This window comes from Chaetodon auriga, chromosome 22, assembly GCF_051107435.1.
Source record: "Chaetodon auriga isolate fChaAug3 chromosome 22, fChaAug3.hap1, whole genome shotgun sequence".
In the NCBI taxonomy this organism is placed as follows: Eukaryota; Metazoa; Chordata; class Actinopteri; order Chaetodontiformes; family Chaetodontidae; genus Chaetodon; species Chaetodon auriga.
The window spans coordinates 8,990,872-9,013,663 of NC_135095.1; the positions used below are offsets into that span (position 1 = coordinate 8,990,872).

At 43.9% G+C, this 22,792-nt stretch overlaps 1 protein-coding gene across 11 annotated transcripts in view; it reads right to left on the reverse strand.

Annotated features, from left to right (window-relative positions):
- dock4b (dedicator of cytokinesis 4b) overlaps positions 1-22,792 on the reverse strand; it is a 104,679-nt gene that overhangs the window by 18,025 nt on the left and 63,862 nt on the right. For 7 of the 11 annotated variants that reach the window (XM_076722557.1, XM_076722556.1, XM_076722549.1 and 4 more), the window contains exons 22-43: positions 21,731-21,901; positions 20,057-20,249; positions 18,987-19,123; positions 17,015-17,149; positions 16,263-16,361; positions 14,703-14,797; positions 13,763-13,838; positions 13,180-13,280; positions 12,873-12,931; positions 12,009-12,157; positions 11,525-11,610; positions 10,312-10,338; positions 9,808-9,903; positions 9,608-9,668; positions 8,615-8,708; positions 8,270-8,418; positions 6,798-6,884; positions 6,524-6,628; positions 6,067-6,208; positions 3,627-3,793; positions 1,609-1,695; positions 368-544 (exon numbers count right to left, since the gene is read on the reverse strand). In XM_076722557.1, the coding sequence (XP_076578672.1) occupies positions 368-544; positions 1,609-1,695; positions 3,627-3,793; positions 6,067-6,208; positions 6,524-6,628; positions 6,798-6,884; positions 8,270-8,418; positions 8,615-8,708; positions 9,608-9,668; positions 9,808-9,903; positions 10,312-10,338; positions 11,525-11,610; positions 12,009-12,157; positions 12,873-12,931; positions 13,180-13,280; positions 13,763-13,838; positions 14,703-14,797; positions 16,263-16,361; positions 17,015-17,149; positions 18,987-19,123; positions 20,057-20,249; positions 21,731-21,901 (2,493 nt within the window). The remainder of the gene's footprint in view (positions 1-367; positions 545-1,608; positions 1,696-3,626; positions 3,794-6,066; positions 6,209-6,523; positions 6,629-6,797; positions 6,885-8,269; positions 8,419-8,614; positions 8,709-9,607; positions 9,669-9,807; positions 9,904-10,311; positions 10,339-11,524; positions 11,611-12,008; positions 12,158-12,872; positions 12,932-13,179; positions 13,281-13,762; positions 13,839-14,702; positions 14,798-16,262; positions 16,362-17,014; positions 17,150-18,986; positions 19,124-20,056; positions 20,250-21,730; positions 21,902-22,792) is intronic. The other 4 variants (XM_076722558.1, XM_076722553.1, XM_076722551.1 and 1 more) reach the window with 1 other exon arrangement.

The window sequence follows — 22,792 nt, forward strand, 5'->3', positions numbered from 1 at the left end:
TGCCATTTTTTGACCTGACCCCTTTCCCTCCCAGAATCCACCCGTCCACCGACCAAACCCCCCATTCATCCACCCATTCCTACATCACCCCTCCATCTCCTTTTCCCGCTTCCACCCCCTCTTGCTCTCCACTCATCCATCTATTCCATCATCCCGTATCAGTCAAACCTTCCCTCAGCCATTCATGCATCCATCCGACCATCCATCTGTTCGTCCGCTCCTCCCGCTGCAAAACGTTCCCTGTCCATACGTCTCCCCACTAAAACCCACCTTCATGCATCATTAGGCAATCCATATGTCAGCGCTCCTCAGCACTGCCTCGCTCTCTAAAACCCTCCAAGCTTATCCTCCATCTATCCATCCATACCTCTTGGTAGCGGGCCAGCCCCCCGTTGACAGCGGCGTCGATGACCCCGTTGAGGCACATGGTGAGGGGGTTGATGTTCTGCATCTGCCGGCTCTGACACTGGGTGATCAATGTGCGCAGTTGTAAGTTCTTGTTCTCGATCACCTCGATGGCGTTCTCCAGCGGGCTTACCTCCACCTGTGAAGGGGGGGGGGGTGAAGACAAATGCTTTAAAGGGCAAATTCTTCTGTAGCTATAAACGGAGCGTTCTAAAGTCTGAAAGCTAGAAGAAAATAACGCTCTCAGTTTGGGCTTGGAGATGTTCATTTAGAGTCATGTTTCTGCCATCTGATGTAAATTCCAGTCCAATACTCAGTCAATTTTAGCTCCTTTTTTGGTCTCTACCAACTCCAAAGGGAAATATGTGGCTCTTTATGAGCTGCTAAATACGCCACGGTGCTCACCAGCTAGCTGCTAGTTGATGAGTGCAGTCAAACCGAACCCAAACAGTTCAGTTGTAAGCCGTAAAAAGCAGAACAATGAGACGGATGGATGCATAAAAAATGTTCTTCCCTTCATCCTGCAGTTCTTTTTCTCTTTCTTCTTCTTCCTCTGTCTCACACAAAGCTTAATCCTCCTGCTAATAGAGCTTTTGCCAGGTCTATATTTTATATGCTATTGCACTGCACAGCCATCATAGAATAACACTGGGCTCACAATCCACAATTTCACACCACACTCAGCAGCTCGGTGCTAAAGAATATGCGCTTAGACCAACAGAGACAGACACTGTGTTATGTTTTGCATACACGGGACAAAATAGCATTTAAAATCCTCCCACTCCTTAGAGATCTGAATGGGAACATCCAAGGCGGAGAGATTTTGAGGGGATTTATGTGTAACAGTGTAGCAACGGACTTGTATTAAATATGATAGTGATTCCAGGCTAAAAACACAGAATAAGTATAGCGGAAAGATTTCCCAATACAAAAAATCTTTAACAAATTGGACATGTTGTCATCAAAGCTAGATCTTTTGCCTGACATCCATCCAATCCAATGGTTTAAATGAAATGTGTCCAATAGCCCCAAACCCATGACCTCGATCATTATCCCTGTTCGATGTAACGACTCGGATCAATGCTCGGGTATTGGCTGCTGTACTCTAAATGGTAACCTGCAAAATAAAAGCGCGTTACAGTGTCCCCTGTGTGACACGAGTGCGTGCTTTAGCTCTCTTCGTGGTCATCTCATCACACTCACCAGCTCTCTCTTGTCCACCTCAAACCAGCGAGAGATGCCTGGAAGACTCTGGACCAGAGTCAGGGTTGTCCTCTCCACCCAAAGGCTCTGCATTAACAAACGATACACCTGTGGTTATTAGCTGATTGCTAAACACACTTTAAAAAAATCCATAGCTACTTATGCCTGATGCACACATGCGCTCCATCACTGGCAGAGAGCACGGAATTTAATTACAGACACATAGTTTGAGGAAAACATGTTGAGTACACCTTCTGCCAAACACCCACTTGTAGGTGTAGGTCAGATGTCATATCTTATATCTCATACCATCATTCATGTTGCACCACTTACCCTGTCAGCCAGCACGCTTGTCAATACGCCAACGTCTCACAAGGTCATTCTGACAGCACGTAAACTATGGAAACGCTAGCATTCACTGCAGGCTATTAACATAATAGATTCACACTACAAGTGGAGCACCTACAGTAAAGTTGTACGTTGTGAACACATCAGGACGCACGAGGAATGAAAAGTGGTTAAATAGAGTTTATATGTGCTGTATTTTTAATATGAACTCATCATTTTGACTCAGAAAAAACAGCTTGGCAAAAAAATCTTATCTCAACGTCCACTTACTCGCTTTTTCTGGAGCAGTATTTTCTTTTTGGTCTCATGCTCCTGTTTCCAAGGTCAACATTTGGCTTCCCTTTGCTCACAGCAGTGCTTTGAGCTAAATGCTAATATCAGCACACTAACATGCCAACATGCTGATTCTAAGCAGGTAACAACGTTCGCCTTGGTCATGTTCATTTAGCATTTCAGCTTGCTGATATTTGGTAATTAGCACTAAACACAAAGTACAGCTTTGCAAATATAAACCAAAGTACTGAAAATCCTCGTGTAAACATTTTGTTTTCTGCCGGGCTCCCCTGCACAGCCGGGTGACATCAAGGTGCCGCTACAGTACAGCTCCATTTATTTTAAGCTTAGTTTAGAACCCGATGTCTTGCTCAAGGACACTCCAGCAGAGCAGATGAGTGCTGACATGCGATATCGATCCTGTGTCCTCAGGTTGAAGAAGGGTCTTCCGACTCACTACACAACCCTGCTCCCCCTTATTGATTTTCTGCTTTTGAAGGCCAAGAAACCCACCTGAACACCTCTTTAAAAAAAAAAAAGAAAAAAAAAACATGTATTACAGTTTAAGAGCAGGAAGTTGAAAGGAAAATCTGTCAAATCTAAAAGTCTTGACCTTTCTGCAAACCGTTTTTTTTTTTTTTTTTCTGCAGATAGGAACTTCTTTGTTGAATTTTTCTTTACTACTTTATTATGACTGATCAGATCATATCCTGGCTGCCGGATGCTCTTAAGACCATGCAAGAGTTTATCATACACGTTATTCCCACCTGAGGGCCAGAGATATGAAGGCCTGATGAAAATATATGATTAAATTTAGCCAAATAGCTCTGACGGAATGGAGATGAAATGACTGCAGGAACCTTGTGCATGTGTGTGTTAATACTGAATATTTCTGAGCCTAATATCCGTGTGTGTGTGTGTGTGTGTGTGTGTGTGTGTGGCGTGTGCATATTTAGTGATACGGGATGATTAAATGATGCACTACACACAGACTGATACCTGCGTGCAGCAGAAAATGAGTAAATGAAGCTGCTCCGCATCAGCCGGTGAAAAAAATTGCTAATAATGAGAAATGTAGAATTTTAAACTCTGAAATATTCAAAGAAAACTTCCCCCGTGTTATTTCAAAGCACTTTTAGCAGCTACTCCACGCGCTGTAGCAGGCTGTACGATTATTATTTAAAAGGTTATTTTCTCATCTCCACAGCGCTGACAAATCCATGGACTGAAACATGGATGAAATTAGATAAATGCAGATAAATGTGTGTATCACACTGCCCTCTTAGTGTGTGTGTGTGTGTGTGGTGCGCGTGTCAACTTTTTTGGCTTTATGTGTCAGAGGCTGTCTGTCATCATCAGCTGTCTTTCTACTGAATTTATCTGTCTTTCCTGCGTACCTTGAACTCGTTCTCCTTGTCTTTGGTGCCCTTGTGAAAGGGCCGGTCGTATCTGAACCTCCAGATGTGATTGAACTTGTAGAAGCTTTTGATGTTGTCTGGCACTCCGTCTCTCTGCAGCACATCCTGGCTCTCTGGGATGGGGGTAACAGCGTAGATCTGCAGGTCTGGAAGCACCGGACGTTAAGGAAAGCTCCAGAGAGTGTGACAATAGAAAGCAGCGCACATTAAAACAGACAGGAATTCTTCAGTGACCTGAAAGAAGCTGGGAAGTCGCACAAGACAAGGACACACAGGACGGTAAAGTGTGTGTCTTCGAGGTAAATACATCTCTCCTGCAATATCCTTTTTTTCCATGCCAGTGAGCACACACACTTTTATTTACATCCACATGGAAACAATACCCTGCCAAGGATATATTTCTCTGTTTCCGAACAGCCAATAATTGCTCATTAAGAATTCTATTTTCCTAACATAAACACACAAACACGCCGCACGTCATTCTTGCACACGATCAGAGCAGCGTCGCCACAAAAGAGGAGCACAGAAACACAAGAGCTGAAGAAAAAGCAAAAGGAAAAACAGCAGAAGACAGGACTTGTCACCGTGAGCGGTGGAGGAGGACGGAGGAGCAGGAAGTGATGTGCAAATGTGTATTTGCATGAGTGTTTGTCACAAGGATATACAGAGGAGTGAGCAATCTGAGAGAAAGAATTATTGATTAGCGTCATATGAGAACAACAAAGCAGCGTGTTAATTCGTTCAGATGAGTCCCTTCCTGCTCAGTAGGGGATGCACATTTAAGCAAACACACAGCATGCACTAAAAGACAAAAAAAAACCTGCGGAAAACAGAGTACTGGATGTACAGTACACGGTTTAGAAAAATGTTATTTAACAAAGGGGCTATTTCATATATTTAAGTAAGGATAACTTGTTCCAAAATTACACTCAAGCATTCAGTCCATTAAGAGACATTCATCAAATAAAGTAAGATTGAAACAGGAGGAAGAATCCGGGCTTGTCTTTTCAGAAGAAGGCTGATTGAATATGTGCTCTCCACAGTCTACCTCCACCCGTTCGGGGTCTTTGGAGAGAATTCTGTTGGCGGAATTTGATTAAATGTTTTATAAGCTCCGAGTTATATCGTGCACAGACAGGTGAGAGGGGAAGGCATCTGCAGCCCCAGCCGTCCGGTCATATCGGCAGGAAGTAATACAAGCAAGACGGAACATTTTTGGTCACGGCACTGACAGCTCTTTGTCTACAATCTATTTGGCCAAGGCTGCAGCTCATTTATCGGCGCAAGACAAATATCTATTGAAGATATTATTAGCAGAACGAACCTCCAACAACGACTGACTGGGTGAATATTGTGACGAATGTTCAAAGCATGGAGGGAAAGACCTTTGCGGTACATCTATGGGTTGCTAATTATATAAAAAAATACAAAAAAACAACTTGGGCACCTCTCTCTGTCCTCCATTTGGCTTTCTTTTAGTGCCTTCGTGTCATGATGCCACTCCGTCTCCACTTCTCCCTCCCTCTCCCTCTATATAGGCCAACAGTTGTCCCATACATTCATGTGAATAATTAAAAAAGCTCCCATATTGTGCGGCTTCATTTGAACACACTGCCTGGAGATGAGCGGCGCAGCTCTCAATGCGAGCCGGTGACTTGATTTGTGTCAGGGTGCAGGTGGGAGCCTCACAGAAGCTCGGGCTCAGAAGTCACGACCATGTACAGATGCTTAAACGCTGTGGTGGACAGTCTGCGTTAAGCTTGCTGCAGATTTTGCTCCAGGGCGGCACATGAGCGGAGCTGCACAACCACATGAAAATGTGTACTGTTGCAATAAATGAGTAAAACCTTGACTGAACTGCAGTTCTAGATATGCTGGTAAAGCTTATCGCTGTGAGATAACGAGGCAACCCAGACTGTACTATCAACATTTCTATCACTTTAGAGCTTCTCTTGTCTGATTACGCTGAGCAAGTGGATGCTGTTTAGAGAGATTTTAGTGGGTAAATGCATTGGAACTTCATAATTGAAAACAAAAGTGGAAGTTTGTCTGTTCGGTTTGTGTTTAAGCAGATGTACGATCACAGTGAGTTTGATGGACTTTCTCATATGACATGCTGCATACTGCACGTAATATGCAGAGCAGTGTGTGTTTTCCTGTGAATGGGCCTTTGATGATGACAAGACAAAGGCTGGGAGAGAAAGAGGGAAGCATGGCGCCTCATTACAGGAAATTGCATGTATGTAAACAAAAAGCAAGAGTATGTGCGCAGATTTGTATGTATACTGTGCTGCTGTAATGTTTTTATGCATTTCCAACATATGTGCCTGTGTGGCAAATGCACTGCTTAGCATGGATGCATGTGTCCACGCTTGCGGGAGTGAATTTTGTATGTGCTTCTTCCTCCAGCCAAGGATACACTGTGCGTCTGCCTGGTATATGGTCTGGTCTGGCTGGTTGACGTGCTGCATGGCGATGGCGTGGGGGAACTCGTTAAGCATCCGCTGCTGGAAAGCCTCCAGCCTCTCGTAGTCATGGCCGCGGCACACAAACTCCTTATTCTGCAGAGGGTGGGGGGTGGGGGTGGGGGCGGGAGGGGGGGGTTGAGGAGCAGAGGACAGCGTGGGGTTAGCTTGACATCTAGTGGTTGCACACTGCAACTGCAGCCTCTACTGCAGACTCCACCAAGGACGGGGCCTGTTACATCATTAAACGGCATTGAATAAGAGTTGCTGAATGTCACCTCACACTGGAGGAGTCTTATGTAAGAAAAGTTAATTCTTCCTGCAGGTCTTTTTCTTCTTTAGAGAGGGCAAAAGTATTATTCTATTCGACTTGATATTCATGACACAGAGGGAATATGGAGATTTCTTTACCCGTAAGAAGAAAGGGAACTTCTTTCCATAGAATCCCACTCGAAAGAATTCGGGCTCTAATCTCTGCTGGTCCATGATCTTGTCATAGAGAGAGGCTTCCATCATCTACGAATGGAAATGAAGGACAACACTGAATATAAACCAACAGCGTTCAACCAATGAGAGATTTGGTGCATTGACAAAAGAATAGTTATTTTAAAAACAGATTAATTCCTAAGTGCATGATGGGAGAAGGACTTTAACTGCCTCTGTAGCTTTTTTATAGACAACTCACCCTCATCTTGCTCAAGTTCCTGTAGTCGTAGTAAGACTCGTATTGGTCGGCCAGCTCTCTGCACAGGATGATGCCGTTCTCCCAACACTGAGAACAAAAAAAAAAAACACTTATTCATCCTCATGAGTCCTGCCTCAAAACACAGTGGAAGCAAAAATCAGGGACTGTCATGTCAATCCATTTAGACTAGCATATGAAAAGAAAGCTGAATAAAACTTCATCTGCAGTGGTGCTGCTAAGCTGCATGTCCCCCACTGGGTGGCACTGGTGAGTTGGCGATACAGAGAGTCAAATATAACCTCTTCATGCAGGTACACGCAGCACCCAGCCATCTTGCTAATTAAATGAAAAGCTTTCCTTTCCCGCTGCCTTCCAATCCCTGTGCGGCAGCACTGGCAGATGGCATAGCTCATGAATGTGAAGGAAAATTGGACTATGAGTAACGAGGGGAGCAGTTTTAATGATTCCGCAGAGCAATGTTATTTCATCAGGGATGCTGAAGTTTCTTTTTTTGTGTGCGTGTGTAATTTTGGAGGGTTTCCATAATGCCACTTTTCTCTGAGAGTGCACAGCATGATGGCAAAGGTAGTTAGGATAAAGAGGTAGAATTGGTACAGAGGAGCAGTGGGAGGAAGAAGGGAAAATGTACATCCCGGAAAGTCTGGAAACTACTTTTCAAATGCTGCTGCAATCTGAATCAGCTGCTTAAGCTGCCAATCTCTGTTTAACTGAGGCCTAAAACCAGCACAGCGATTCAAGTCACGCTCCACCCGTCAGTCTTGCCATCATCATTTCCCACAGTATCTCTTAAAGCCACGGTGTAGGATATTGTGGGACGATATGGAGCCTGCTTTAATTACAGCCGCCAGCGATTCATCTGTTTAAAGCAGGGAAGTGCTGACGCCTCCAGCCGCTGTCACAGTTCACAACGACTCTGACGGCGAGTGACATGTATTTTTGTAGTTCCACGCAGTTCTGCTCTCCCCTTATGAAGAGATTTCATTTCGTGTGATAACGTCACCACTACAGCAAGCGGGGAACTCCACTTCTCTCATCCTCCACTCTGCTGCATTTCAGCTGAGCATGAATGTTTCATGAATTTGTTGATGTTTATTAGGTTAGAATCCGTCTGTTTATTTCTTCTAAACGAAGCATTTATAATGTGGCTGCGCTTCTTTTTCAATGCCAGGTACGAATTAGTTCCATTTTAGAATATGCATGAGAAGCTGGCGTGCTGCTGGGTGTTAGCGCGGCAAAAAAGTACTTTCAATTAGACCGGAACATGCTGCTGCCTCCACGGTGGCGTTGCACGTTCAATGGTTTTTAGCAGCAGTAAGAAACCACTTGTGCTGCTGGTTTTGGAGCTCATATGTCCAGTGTTTCTCCAGGCTGGCAATGGAGGATATGAACTTGTTGATTTTGTCTGACGGTCAACAAAGTGATGTAGAGGAAGGGAATAGTGTGAGGCTCACCTTCCCCCTGTCGAAGTTCTGCACGATGGTGAGATGCAGATACTCTTTTCTCTGCCACTCGCTCTGCATGGGGTAGTTGAGGAACTCTCTGAGCGGCCTGTCGGACCATTCCAGTAACTCATCGTACAGCAGCAGAGTGTACGACGCCTCTGCAGCACACACAGGCGGGAGATGATATACATGTGAAAGCAGCAGTAAGCGTGAATTATCTTTGACAGTATGATTAGTGGGAGCAGTTCAGAACAATGCATTTGGATGCAAGTCAGTGCTGCAATAAGAGCACGGTCATGAATCTCCCCACACACACGCTCAGTGCATGTTAGGGTCTTGTTTGTTTGGGCTCACCTGTGTAGTTTTGTGCTTTCAGGTGCAGGTCGTACAGTTTGTGAATGTAGCGGATGTACATCTCCTCTTTGTTCAACTCAGTTTTGTAGAAGTTCTGACAGGAGCAGTGGGTGGTTCAGTGATGAATGAGGACAAAGAGAATCACGAGAGAAGGGGGGGGGGGGGGGGGGGTTGTGAAAATTATAGACAGAGTTGGAGATGCAAATGAGGACAAATTTGAGAAGTGACAGCAGATTGTTCTGAGGTAGAAGTGCAACAATATATTTCAGCAGTGACTTCTGATCTATCTGCCTACACACACAGGTGTTCTTACAGATGGCTGCGGTTATATAAGAAGACCTGGTAGGCAGAAGGACTGACAACAGAGGGAAAAATGAAAGAAAAGGCTGATTGCTGATGTCTATGAAGGAAGGAGATGAAAGACACTTTAAAGTCTTTAGCGTGAATTAATATTTTCACACCATTAATCAGACAGACTCATTATGTAACTTACAAAATACACAACCATAAAAAAAGCAATGAAATTATGTATAATAGCCTGGAAGTAAGAAAATAACAACATAATCTGATTTTTGGGTAATTCTTTATCAACAAAAGGATGAAAACTTCACAAGGCTTATTGTAGCAATAGAATATAATACATGAATTACATTAATTCTGTTCTATTTAGCAACACATGAGGATTGCTCTAATAGTTTAAGAAGGTTAACCTCATTAAAAAGTCTCCAACGTTATGCAAATATTGAGGAGAAGTTTGATATTTTGGGAAACAGGCTTCTCTTTCATGCCAAGTCTTAAATAAGATTGATACTACTCTTACGCTTGTGTCAAATGTGAAGCTCTGCTTAGCATAAAACGTGGAAGTAGGGGGCAAACAGCAAAACTAGCTCTGATCAAAGACAGAAAAAGAAGCTCATCAATCAGTAAAACCTAATTTGAACAAAATACCAAAGTGTTACATTTGCAGTCTCACTCAGAGTAACTGCTACTCACCAGTAAACTGACAGTACATCCAATCTTTTTCCCATCCACTTCTCCCAGCTTCATACAGTCCCTGCCACAAAAGCGCGATTGAGATAAGTGTCGACGGAAAAAAAAGATTTCTGAACATAATTCAAACTGAGAAAGCATGTATGCCTGTGTGTGTGCGTGTGTGTGCGCGTGTGTGTGCGTGTGTGTGCGCACACTCTCACCTGTAGTCTAGCAATCTCTCCATTAGGCGAGTGACGGTAGCGATCAGAGAGATTCCACTCTCCCTCCAGGTCTCTCTCTCAATCTTCTTCAGCAGGCTGGAGGAATAAATGGAGAGATGTAAAGACCCAAGGAGACAAGAGGTAAAAGAGATCAAATGGGAGAGGAGAGGTGGGGTGGGGGAGAGGAGGAGGAGGAGGAGGAGGAGGAAGAAATTACTGCAAAAGAAAGGGAGGCGAAGCACAGAGGAAATCAATCTCAGTCACACCAGTGTCACCTATGCTTGTTGGCCTGCCTGTGGGAGTTAACACAATAAAATACCAAAGGTGGCTTTAGAAAAAATTCACAATAGCTGATCGAAATAGATTTTTTTTTAGGATTGATTATCTCAACTTGGCTGGTAAAGAAGACAAAACACATCGCCGCCAAAACACTGCCGTCAACCCTCCGCCGCCGTTCCCCCTCACACAGACGACACAGAGAGAACAAAGAGGAGAGCGTCTTACCTAGGGTACGGACCAAACAGAGGAATTCTACTCCAGGCGGGAAGCATAGGCGGAATAAATTAATATTAATACGATTAATATCAGCACACACTCACTCAGGTTAGTCTAGGGTTTAGTGGAGTTAGTAGGAGGAAAGTCAATTAAGAAACTAAATCAAAACAATAAATGAAGCAAGGAAAAATAGAAGTAGACGAAAACCATAGTCATAAAACTAACATTTTAAGAACAATAAATTTACTGCAACATCATATTGTATTGCACAATAGATGATTAAATAATATGCAGCAATATTACAGTATTCTGCAATGTTCCACATATGAAAATGGCGGGAAAGAGAATGGTCGACTATGAAAGACAAAGGGACAGTTACAGTAGATGTATATTGATAAAATACTTATCAAGATTACACCTCGAGTCACAGCTGTGTGTAAAAGAGACGTACAGAATGTGTGCGAATGTGTGTGACTTCATTCAGTAATGCTTTTGGAGGCTAAGTTGAAGTACTTTTGCAAAGTGGGACATAAAAATATGAACAGAAAGAAGCAGGGATACACACACACACGCACACACACACACATTAGCGCGAGCACATACACTAAAGCATGCAGGAGCACAAACCTGGAAACACAAGGACAGAGTGGACGAGGACTGGCCACAGAGGAGGCGTGAGTGAAGATGAAGGTGACTGAAGCTGAATGCTCGTCACTTACCTCTCACTGTCACTTTAATCAATCTACTGACAATAAACAGCTTCAAACGTAGAACAACCCACCGCCTACTCTTTCATAAGGGGGACAGGTTTGAAACCCTGCTTGCACATCGAACAGCGTTTTTTTTTTATCCAGGTAAAGGAGCATTCTCTGGACGTTAACGCTGTTGTCTGTGCGCTTTGGTTTTCAGCTCATTTTCAGAACGCTTAGAGATAAAGCAGCCATTCACTGAGGCAAACCACCTGCCAGCTGCATTTACCTGATGAAGCCTTGTGTGGGCTGCAGCGTTTAAGGTCATTAGACTCAATAAACGGCTGTTTTATCTGTCTGTGGCAGTGTCTTTGGTCCTGAACAGGCCTCTTTATTTAGGCCTTCACTGTGATTTTCCTGTTAAGCTCCTTGAGCTCCCTTTACGTTTAAAATCCAGGCTAATTACACAAACCCACTCGCCCCTCATCCCCCATATTTTTCGCTTTCTACTGCTGCTCCTTTCTCCAACTCACATGCTGTTGAAGAGCTCCCTGTACGTCTCATCTCCTTTGCCCTCTGACATCAGGCTGTCCAGCTTGTCGATCAGCTTGGCCTCCACCTGCGAGGAAGAGCAGCATGGATGGCTGAGAGCTTAAAACTGAACGGCGTGTTCGATCGAACGGCTGCACGTCACGTTAAAAATCGAGGCATCTGCCACTGACATGCTTTTACTTTTATGACTTAATCCTGCATTCGTGAATGCATCAGCTGCTTTCGTTAGGTATATACAGAACTTACAGTGCAGAGCAGCTGACTAACAGCTTGTCAGCTAACTGTTCTGAATGAACTCATGCTAACTAAGCAGCTGGTGAATTAGCTTCAATGCCAAAGACAGGCTCTAACATTTGCAATTTCAATAATTCTTGATCCACCAATAAAAGACTGTATGAATGTCAGGGTTAAACCGACAACTAAAGGAGTGCCAGGCAAGAAAATCTACTTTTAGCAGCTGTGTACCTGTTTGAAATTGCCACTGCGTCTCTGCTCCCAGTCCATCATGTCATGGAAGATGGGGATCATGACATTCCTCAGATCAGGCTGAGGCACCAGCGTCACCTCCAGGAATGGACCAATCATCGCCGGGATGAAGTTCAGCTTATGTTCCCCTGGAGGAGAGACAGGGGTCAATGCAGAGGTCAGATTCTCACTTTATCCCTGAACACGGCATGTGGTTTATGTCAGAGGCACTCTGGCGAACTCTGGAAAGCATTTTCTTCCCCTCAAAAATTTCAGCGAGCGCACAGGCTGCTCTGATAATTTAGTTTAAGTGCACAGAGGAGTCTGATCACAGCGCCTGCGTGACTGAAAACGCATTAGCGTTAGCCGGGAGACTTTGCCATTCACACTGACATCAAACAAAACGAAAGTAAAATGACCTCCAAATGTATTTCAAATTGTGCATAAACACACTTGAATACACATAAAAACACTAGAAATTACTTTAAACACCCCCCAAATTGTCTCGGTCCATCGCACAGAGCAGAATAAAAACATCCACACAAAACGGAGAGAGAGAGGCATCCAGCTGGTTGCCATGGTGACAAGTACAGAAAAGGCCTTAGAGTTTCTTTCGCTTCCCATCAGCTCAAAAACAAAGAAACAGAAACAGATTTTCTTTCTCTGACATCAGTCCATCACAAGGACTTCGAGAATGCCGCTCTTGCATCAGGAGAGGAATAAATAAGGAGCCTGTGAGAGACACTGGAAGACGGTCAGCTGCCTTCACTGTGCTGTATTTGCAGCATCACTCAGAAAACATACGAGTGTGTTTAAGAACAAGGCAGCCCGTGTGTACCATGTGCATCAAATGCATAATCTTACCTAAATTCTGCCACATGCTGAAGATCTCACAGCCCATCATCACCCTCATGTCTCCATACCTGCGTGATAGAATAACATGGTGAGACGTGTTTGCTTGCTGAGAGAAGCTGCAGAGAGCAGCATGTTAAGTGCTCATTATACTGTACGCGGCCGACAGTGTGGTGTGTGTGTGTGTGTGTGTGTGTGTGTGTGTGTGTGTGTGTGTCTGTTTCAAAGTTTGACAGACAACTGGAGAAGGACAGGACGGCTTGTCGAGGGAGCACGTGGCTCATTACAGGCCATCCGCCGGCAAACGATCCGAACTCACTTTTCCAGGATCTTCTTCCTCTTGGAGGGAGAGAAGGACTCCAGCTGAAGACAGGGCTGGTTGATAAATATTACAGACAGATAGAAGTACGAGTCCCACACCTGGAAATGACAGCGAAAAAACAGCAACATGTCAAAGCTGCGCGAAAAAAAAAGTTCCTCCTCCAACTTCGGTTTACAAGAATTCAGGCAAAAAAAACAGAGCCTTTGCCGCTGGTGTCCACGGATTCTTGATACGACCTTTCGCTGGTGTGCTGTGCTATGAACCGAACAGCTGTTAATTAAAATCGCAAACAAAGTTGAGCCTACTTCAAACACATATTAATCTCTCAGTACACTAAATACTGACACTTGGACTGGGAAATCCGCAGTATTACAGTACAGGGAAAAGAAAAGCCTCTTTACATTTTAATTAAGTCATCTCTTGTGGTGTTTTTATTGCTGTTATTTGGCTTTCAGCTAATTTCACTGACTGACTTAAGCTTCTGAGTAATAGAATTAGCTCTGTCTTATGCATACGTGTCCACGAGGGCTTTCGTTTTAAAAAGAGAAGCATTGTTTAGATCTACACACAATCCCCCTACCTTGTAGTCGAACTTGTCATTGAGGAAGTTTTTCCTCAGGGCGTCGGAAAGGTAGAGGACAGTTGTGATGATGACGCTGAGAGAGCAAGAGAAAGAGAGGAGGAGGTGGTGAAGAGGTCGCTGTGCCACCTTGGAGGAAAAATGCATCACCCCAAACAATTTAAATGCTACTTAAATGGCTCGTTTTGAGAGTTATAGTGCAGAGGTGAAGTGATAAGACACAATGGGACAAAATACACGATTAAATGCCACATGGATGAACGTCAACCTTTTCAAGAAGGCACGAATGAAAGAGGGAGGCTGTGTTTGTTAAACTGTGTAAACAGGTAGGTTGGAAAATTGTATTTTAGGGAATATGGCCAAAGACCGGAATATGTTGTGCATGTAAATGGACTCAGTGTGATCATCTCCAGGCTGTGGCGCTTTTCCACTCCAAACACTTCATTACTAAGTACATACAAGCTCTTCATTGACATTTATGTATCAGATCCTCTATGTGTTGCATCTGATAACGCCCTCCAAAGAGACACAGCGCATCAGCCTTGGATTCACTCTCATGAGAGCACTTCATCAACATTTCGCTACTTTTTCTGCCAATAACAACTTTCAGTTTTTGAACGTTGAGAGTTTGGTTAAATAGTTTACTTGTATTTGTACCTTCACTTGGTTGCTGAAAGCTAGAAGCATGTGTGCTAAATAGACGTCACCTCGGATTACTGATTACTCCGGATAAAAGAGAGTGCAGAGAGGTGGAACACACTGTCCAACTGATGCTTAAATTTGCATGTGTGGAGAGGCCTCATGCCCTGATGGTCAGAGATGCATCCCACGTAACAGCCCCTGCCTGACTCTGACTTACACCCTGATTTACCCTTGATTATTTCTTCTTTGTTTTTTTTTAACTGTGTCCGTGTGTGCACATTCATGTGTGCGCTCTTACTTGTTGGTGACCAACCGCATGACAGTCCAGTCTTTGGGAAACATTTCTGGTCGGATTAGGATCCTGAAGACTGTGAAGATCTGAAGAAGAAAGTCCTGGAACCCACGCACACACACACACACACACACACACACACACACACACACACACACACACACACACACAAAGCAGACATGTTATCAGTCAAAACTCAACTCAGTTCGGTCAGGCTTGGTCCTAAATCTCAAGTTTGTGTGGCTTTTAAAAATCTCTCTCTTGATGGTGCTTAAACATTTGATTCAAAATCAAGCTCTGTGGAAATCCCTCTCTCATTCACTCAATTACCATTCGCTTCATGATGAACACTCAATACCTTATTGTGACTATGAAATTTAAGGATTTAAGACACTTATTGATCATTTTTCCATCACTCTGACTGTGAAACCTTCTATGGATACGTTGACAACACAGCTGTTTCTGCATGAATGTATCTCTTAAAATGTACTTCCATACTTCAAATCTAAGGATTATTGCTGCAGTATGGAATCAAAGGCAGTCGCTTTATGTCTCTCTCCATGGTGCTGAAACAATAGTTTCATGGCCAGCGGCTGCTCGATCTGTTCCACACACTTACTCTGGATACTTGTGATAAAAGTACTAGAACTAAAACACAGAAATAGTCTTTCTCAAATAAGAGCTCTCAAGCTAACAGGAGCCGATGACCTTTTTCTGACAGTCAGCGAATTGATATTTCTCACTGGAATGAACTTGTGCCCTCATTAGCTTTCTCTGTCTCTCTGCTCGTCTTCCTCATTGTGTAACGTGCCACCGCTGACCTCGCAGCGCAGAATACAAAGCTCATGAATACCTACAGGTACACTATATGAACATGTACGAGTGTGTCCATACGGTTGTCTGCAGGCGCAGTGAGTGAGTGGAGAGAGATGGAGAGCCAGAGTGATGACTCAAAGAGGGCAGGAGTTAAAAGAAATGTTTCACAGACGAGCTCACATTAGAATATCGAATAGAGAAACAAAATAAAAATATGGCAATTGTTCTCTCGCTCTCTAGTCTCTATCCAATTTGCATATGCCAGTGCACACATAGGCCAAGGAATGGCTAAATATAAAGCAATGTGCCATCGATGTGTTCTCACTGTGAGCTGAGGTCTGAACGAACGCTGTAATTGGCTGGCAGGCATTTTAATAAACACCAATGAATCCAATTCTAGCACTCCTATCTCACTCCTTTAAGCACCACTCTGCCTTACTTACCTTTTTACACCCGCACACTTGCTACCCAGCAACTCGCTAACTACAGAAACTAACCAGCAGAATCACATTTTCCTACTGGAGGATAATTAAAATGACTTCAATTTGCTTTTAATATTCGACAGCAGTTCATGTTTAATCAATGGCACAGAGGTAACTTTGGAGGCAACTTGACATTATACAGTGCAGGTGGGAGTCTATTATCCAGCCACTGCTGTTCGTTTCGTTATTTGTGAACTTTCAGAGTCACATGAGGTCACAGTGCCCGCGTAGAGAGTAAGAGAGAGAGAGATGGATGTGGTGGTCTCACCCTCAGGTTGTCTTTGCTGCTGAACGCCTGCAGCAGCTGCTGGTAGTGTCTGTCGCTCATCTGTCGCAGAAGGGCCAACAAACATGCCACAAACTCTCCCTGAGGGGTAAAACACAACGAGAGAGAGAGGGACAGACGGAGGGGAAAGACTGTGTGAGCATCGGATTTAATGCTGAGATGTGGACGATTGTTCTCAGGGGTCCCCAAAATTACTTGAATAATCGCACTACTGTGGTTTATGTAGAAAGCAGTGACATGTATTTGAACAAATCCGTCTTTTTTTTTGAGAAATTAGTTCAGAACAAACTGAACAAGCAAACAAACTTTCACATCCTCTTTAGAATCCTTTGCGGCAGGAAATAGGAAAGGAAGCACTTTGTCAAATTGAATTTAAAGTACGCCCTTTATTAACCCCTACTGACAACCGGTAAGAATTGTAGCTCGATCACAAGTGGAACAACCCTCCACCCTTCCTTGATCCTCCATCATCACACAATGATGATGATGATGATGATGATGATGATGTCATTATTATCCACTTCCCTATTCCCCTTTTACGCTGCATTATAACATAAATCTTAATTATTGACAGTGATGTTAATAATGTTAGTGGAATCATCGCCACAGCAGCAACTCAAATTAAAATCCATAATTACTCTTGCGCATTTCATGAAGTCCCAAAACAATTTTTAGTTGGAAGCACACACACACATGCTGACTGACACATGCCGTACAAGGTGAAACACACATACAGTGACATCCTGGAACTGGAGTCTCATGGCAGGTCCGGCAGGCTGGGGCCGGTTGCTAATTTCCAGGATGGTCCTCAGTAAAACTCCCAGCAGGCTCTCTACAATTAGCTCCACCTCCTCTGAGACCACCGGCTCCTACACAAAGGACAAAACACATGCACATGAATCACAGGTGAGCGCACTTTGCATTTGACCAACAGATTCGAGAAAAGAAAAAAAAAAAAACCTTTTCGGTTTAAAGTTACGCTGAGCAACTTTCCTTATTTCCAGAGCAGCACAACCTTGAATCCTGATCAACGTCATCCTGCCTCAGAGCCAGAGTCCTTACTCAATAATTTTACTTTCATTTTAATGAGTCTTGAACCAGTAAGTGTGGAGACTAATATGAAGTTTCAAGGCTAAGAGCAACATTTGGAAATTCTAATCTAACAGAGAAGGAGGAAAGTGGAAGAGAATAAAAGTAGGTGGAACACAAAGGAGAAAGTGACAGTTAAAGATTAAAAGCAACTCAAAGAGAGTGGAGGATAAACTGATGGGTGTGTGCGCGTGTGTATATGTGTGTGTGTGTGCGCGTCTCCCACTAGTCTCTACCCCTGACAAGACAGACAGGTCTTGGACAGAGCGATAATGAGAAGGAGCTTCAGACTGGCACACTGGCTGCCACTGCTGTCACTTTGCTTTAGATGTGGTGCCAGTCTTTGTGTGTGTGTGTGTGTGTGTGTGTGTGTGTGTGTCCTACTGGACGCCTTTACCACTAGCTGCCCCTCTGGCAGCGATCAGTTCAAGCTAGGCATCCCAAACTGCTCCAGACTCTTGCACAAATCAGAAACACACACACACACACACACACAGAGCTCGGAGTGACTGCCACTTCAACAATGGCCATAGCTAAATGGATGGGTCTCATTACTGGACTGCACGGCTGCCAATGCCCTTGTTACCAAGACTAATTGACCATATACACACAACAAAGCAATCTGCTATTGCAATGTATTGGTGAGGAAATTGCTGTAAGACTCATTCCTCCAGCTTTGACGTCCTTTTAAGTTATTTTCCAGTTATTATGTTGGTAATTTGCTTGTACGGTCTTGCAGAATACCAAAAGGAATTCATTTTCACTGTACATGATCGTGTCTGGGTATAAAGTCACTTCATCCGTAACATAATGTAAAAGTCACTGATCTCTTTAAATTTGCTTCGAGTCAACGCCCTGAGTTTCTGAAGCTGAGTTTCTACACCAAGATCGATATTGGTTTCATATCTGTACGCTAATGATGAAGCTATCGCCAGCAGCTGGTTAATTTAGCTTGGCCCAAAGACTGAAAACAGGGAGAAACAGCTAGCCAGGCTCTGTCAAAAGGCATACGACGATGATCTAAAGCCCTCTTAATCAACCACTGGTCCCTGCTGGTGAGGAAACAGCCTGGCGCTTATGCTGCGTTTAGGTCATATTGGATGTCTTCCGTATCATCAAGGCTATTGTATGATTACACAGTTAGTTGTGTGAGGATCAACATTTTGTGCACTGACAATATAACACTATTTTATTCAGGTTTAATTATCTTAACGAGCTTAACGACTTTGGCTGACGTGAGGCGTCCATATTTGTTTGGTTTTCAGCCACTTCATTATCATGGTTGCCATGTTAGATTTATCGGAGCTTCTGGAAAAATTACAGTCGCTCTAATATGACATGGAGCACTGCAAACCCCCAAATAAAACCATCATTTGTCGCTTTACACTCTGGATTTTGTGCTCAAACAAATGAGATATGAGTCAATTAGTGAGCTTTCACCTTCGACAGAGCCAAGCTAGCTGTTTCCACCTGTTTCCAGTCTTTGTGCTAAGCTAAGCTAACTGGCTCCAAGCAGTAGTTTGACATGTGGTATCAATCTTCCCTCCTGTTTCCAAAAATGTCAATCTATTCCCTTAAGCATGAGGCGGGCTTGTATAATGGCGAACAACTACTCACTGCAGTGCCATTTTCCTCCTTCTTGATTAGAGACAGCATGCTGGTGAGGATGCGGGCACACATGACCAGGTCTCTCTGCTCCTGCATGTGCGCCTGGAGGACCCGGAGCACCACCGGCAACAGGATGCACCGTGACTCTGCAATACACACACACACACACACACACACACACACACACACACACAGTTGTCGTACCATCAAGACCTAATGATACATAAAGAATAAACATAACAGGGAACACAAGCCAATCTCCTGTGGCTGGATTAGTTCTTGTTTTACACACACTGTTTCTTAAATATAATTAGCTATATCTTAATGTGATTCTTTGATAAGATAAGATAAAACAATCTTTTACTAATCCCACAGCAGGGAATTTTGCAGCGTTAATGGTAAAGTCTGACAGCAGCAGGAAGGAAGGACGCCGCGGGTGAAGCAGCCACTGACGGAGCTGCACAGTGCTGTCAGATGGGGTGGGACATGGTCTCCGTCAGGGATGATATCTTAGCCATCATCCTCCTTTCTCCCGCCACCTTCACTGGGTCGAGGGGGCACCCCAGGACAGAGCTGGTGTTCTTAGCCAGCCTGTTAGCCAGTGTGTTGTGTAACATTAATGTGATTTGCACGGGGGATGTTGTTCCTGCTACATGTAGCCTTTGGGAGCATGCTGGAAATAAAACACTGAGTAATTTGCCTCGGTGCGCAGCCTTTATTAAGAACAATTTAATGACACGGAGTTAGGTACACTGTAGGTGTTCTCCAACAGCTGCACTGCAGGAGTGCACAACCAATCAGTGTAATATGGATTAATAGCCTGTTTGTACATGAAGCAAGACAAACACACAGTGCAACTGATTGTTTTCTGCGTTTTCTGGATGAGTCTAGTTGTTCGAATCTGTTTGCTTGCCTCTGTGCTGTTGACTATCCCTGTGTGTTCAGAATCTGTATGCAAGGTTTTTTGTATTTGTGTTATTTGCTCGCAAATGTTTTTTTCCTGTGCGTTTACAAGAAAACAATTACGTAGTCTAGTTGAAGTGTGCATAAACTGTTCATCCGTGCGAACAAGTCTTCACCTGGGTTGATGTAAAGCTGGCTTTCCACCGTCTTGGCGATGCACTGCAGCTTGACAGCCTCCAGGGGACAGTCAGCGTGGACGGTGGTGGGCAGGCTGCCCAGCGTCTCTCTGACGAAGCCAGCTACCTCCCGCACTGTGAAGATCTTCAACAGCTCGCCATAAACTGCTGGGAACGTCCGCAAGAACACCGCCTAGGCAGAACGGGGCGATGTTCAATCACTTGGAGGCTGAATTAAAGGGACACTGTGAATCTCTTTCCCTCAAAGACTGGAATCACTTTGTTGAGTGCTGACAGCCAAAAGCATTCACGCCACTAATTAGACTAAACAGAGCATTTCGAGGTACGAATATGCATCTTTTACAGTGTTTGTTCACTAATTTCAATAAGGGGTGAGTTTTCAGCAGCTCAGGGGCTTGATCCAAAGTTCATTCCAGATCCTGTGATGTATAGGCAAAGGCAACCATAACTCTCGATACCTTTATTTGCAGATGGATGTTTTGTTGGGAAAGTACATATTTACTGTCTAGCCTCAGACATGAGTCACAGAAGATTGCTTTCATAGCTCCTACTTTTGTTCTGAATTAGCATAATTGCATTAAATATGTTCTAATTACATTACTTTGTTTGGAAATTTGGCACATCAGCTGTTACCTCATTCTGTGATGAAAACTACATCAGGTGCTAAACGGTGCGTACATGGCTTTACTGTTTATGTGTGTTGTCCAGAGCGTGTGTGCCCACATGTCACAGATTACGTTGGATTAGCATTAGCCCGGCGTGCATCTCCCCCCACAGCTATTGTTGTGATGAGAATACAGATTAGTCTGGATCAGAAGTCAGTGGAGGGCAGGAGTGGAGCTTTCCTGGCGGCATGAAGAGGGAGCAACTGGAGTGGCTAATGTTACACCGAGGTGAAATCAGTACGGAGTGAGCGGAGGGTTTTAAACACTGCTGGTTTTGATAACTGAACTCTTTGCGTGGGTTTCTTGAGCAGATGTTAGAACTGTTCAACTGAGCTGTGAAAAGAAAACCTGATTTGAACGCATTTTTCCCTAATGCAGGAACAAAACATGTGTTCAGGATTCACATGGGTGAAACAAACAAAGCAATAAAGGGAAGATGTTATCAACACATACACACAGTCTAACTTGAGCGCTGAGAGCAACCTGGGATTTAGTCGATTGAGAGTGTCGCTCTAATGGACTAAAGAGAAGTGATCAGAAGAGACAGTATAAGCACAGAGAAACACAACAAAGCAACACACACACACAGATCCACACACAGGTCCTACAGAGGTAAAAACGAAGACGCACACAACCACGCAAGCAGCTGTTCCTGGTGTGTAATTAGGATTATCTTTAGCGTCTTTAGCGTGTTTGTTTTGGTCTCGTTTCAAAAATCAGTGAAGGCGGCTACCCTGCTGCGCAGACCTCCCAGCGGAGAAGGGAAAGCTGCCACAGAAAATCCTACTCCGACTCCAGACCCCTCTGGCAGCATGAAATTCAATTACAGACAATTTCTCACCTATCACGACTGCATTAGCAAGAGTCCTCGAGAAGGAAAGCAGAGTGCGGCGCACAAGCACGGACAGGCGCAGATTTACACACAGAGATGCACACGTGTGATTGTGGAGGCACAGAGGATTTGAGACGCGCAGACACACACACACACCTGTGTTTGTGCGACGGGGCTGGTGCCTTTGTTTTCCTGCGAGAGGAAGAAGCGGATTGACATGAAGAGCTCGTGGATGCAGACCCGGAACTCCTCCTCGTTCTGGCCCCCCGTGGCCAGTGAGAAGAGGCGGCGGGACTGGATGATGTACTTGAAGATGTACTCGCTGGCCTGCAGGACGGAAAGGACAATCATCGTTTATCATCTGGTGTTCGGTGATGGAAAAAAAAAAAAAAAAACACTCCAAGTCTGACTTCCCCTCCAGTGAAGATGGTTAAAGGATGATGGGATGTGAAATTCTGCTAGTGACACTGAGTTTGACTTTTATGACTTCATTTATCAGAAAGTGGTGCACAGATGTGTTGAAATGAGAGTGAATAATTGTTTCGCATGCGAATATGCCAAATATTTCCTTGCTTTAGCTTCTAAAACGTGAGGATTTGGAGATTTTTTTTGTCTTTTATGAATAAAACACATTTCAAATTTACTCAAGCTCTTGAAGCTTGTGATGGACATTTTTCATTACTTCCTTGCATGCTATAGACAATGTATTTAGCTCATGAAATATGCAGTTTGTTCAATGAAATATGTATAATAAACATTTTTAAACCATGCCAAACCAAGATTTATCAGCTGTACTGCAGTACTTTCAATGTGCTCTCCTTTTCTTGATTAAAAACATTACAAATTTATCTGAAGACGTCCAGCTCCACACTTTTGGTATAAAATGTAACCTGCCTGAAGGAGGAGCTTTCAAAAAAACCTCATGGAAGACATTCTATAGGTCCCTCACAGGAGGAAACCCTGCAAACACATCTGCAGGGTTTCACTTATATATTATTTACTGCATGACAGAGTAACATTTACCTCTGGTGCAGAATGTATTCTATGAATGACGAATGGGAAAACCGCAACCCAGAAGCCGCAAATGTTCTTCTCTGACAGTGTGAGTCATTAGAATAATGTGATGTGGATTCCCAACGCCAGAGGCATTGCATTTCTGCTGATTAAAATTGCATGCGTCGTAATGGATTGAGGAGGGGAATAATGAATGATGGCGCG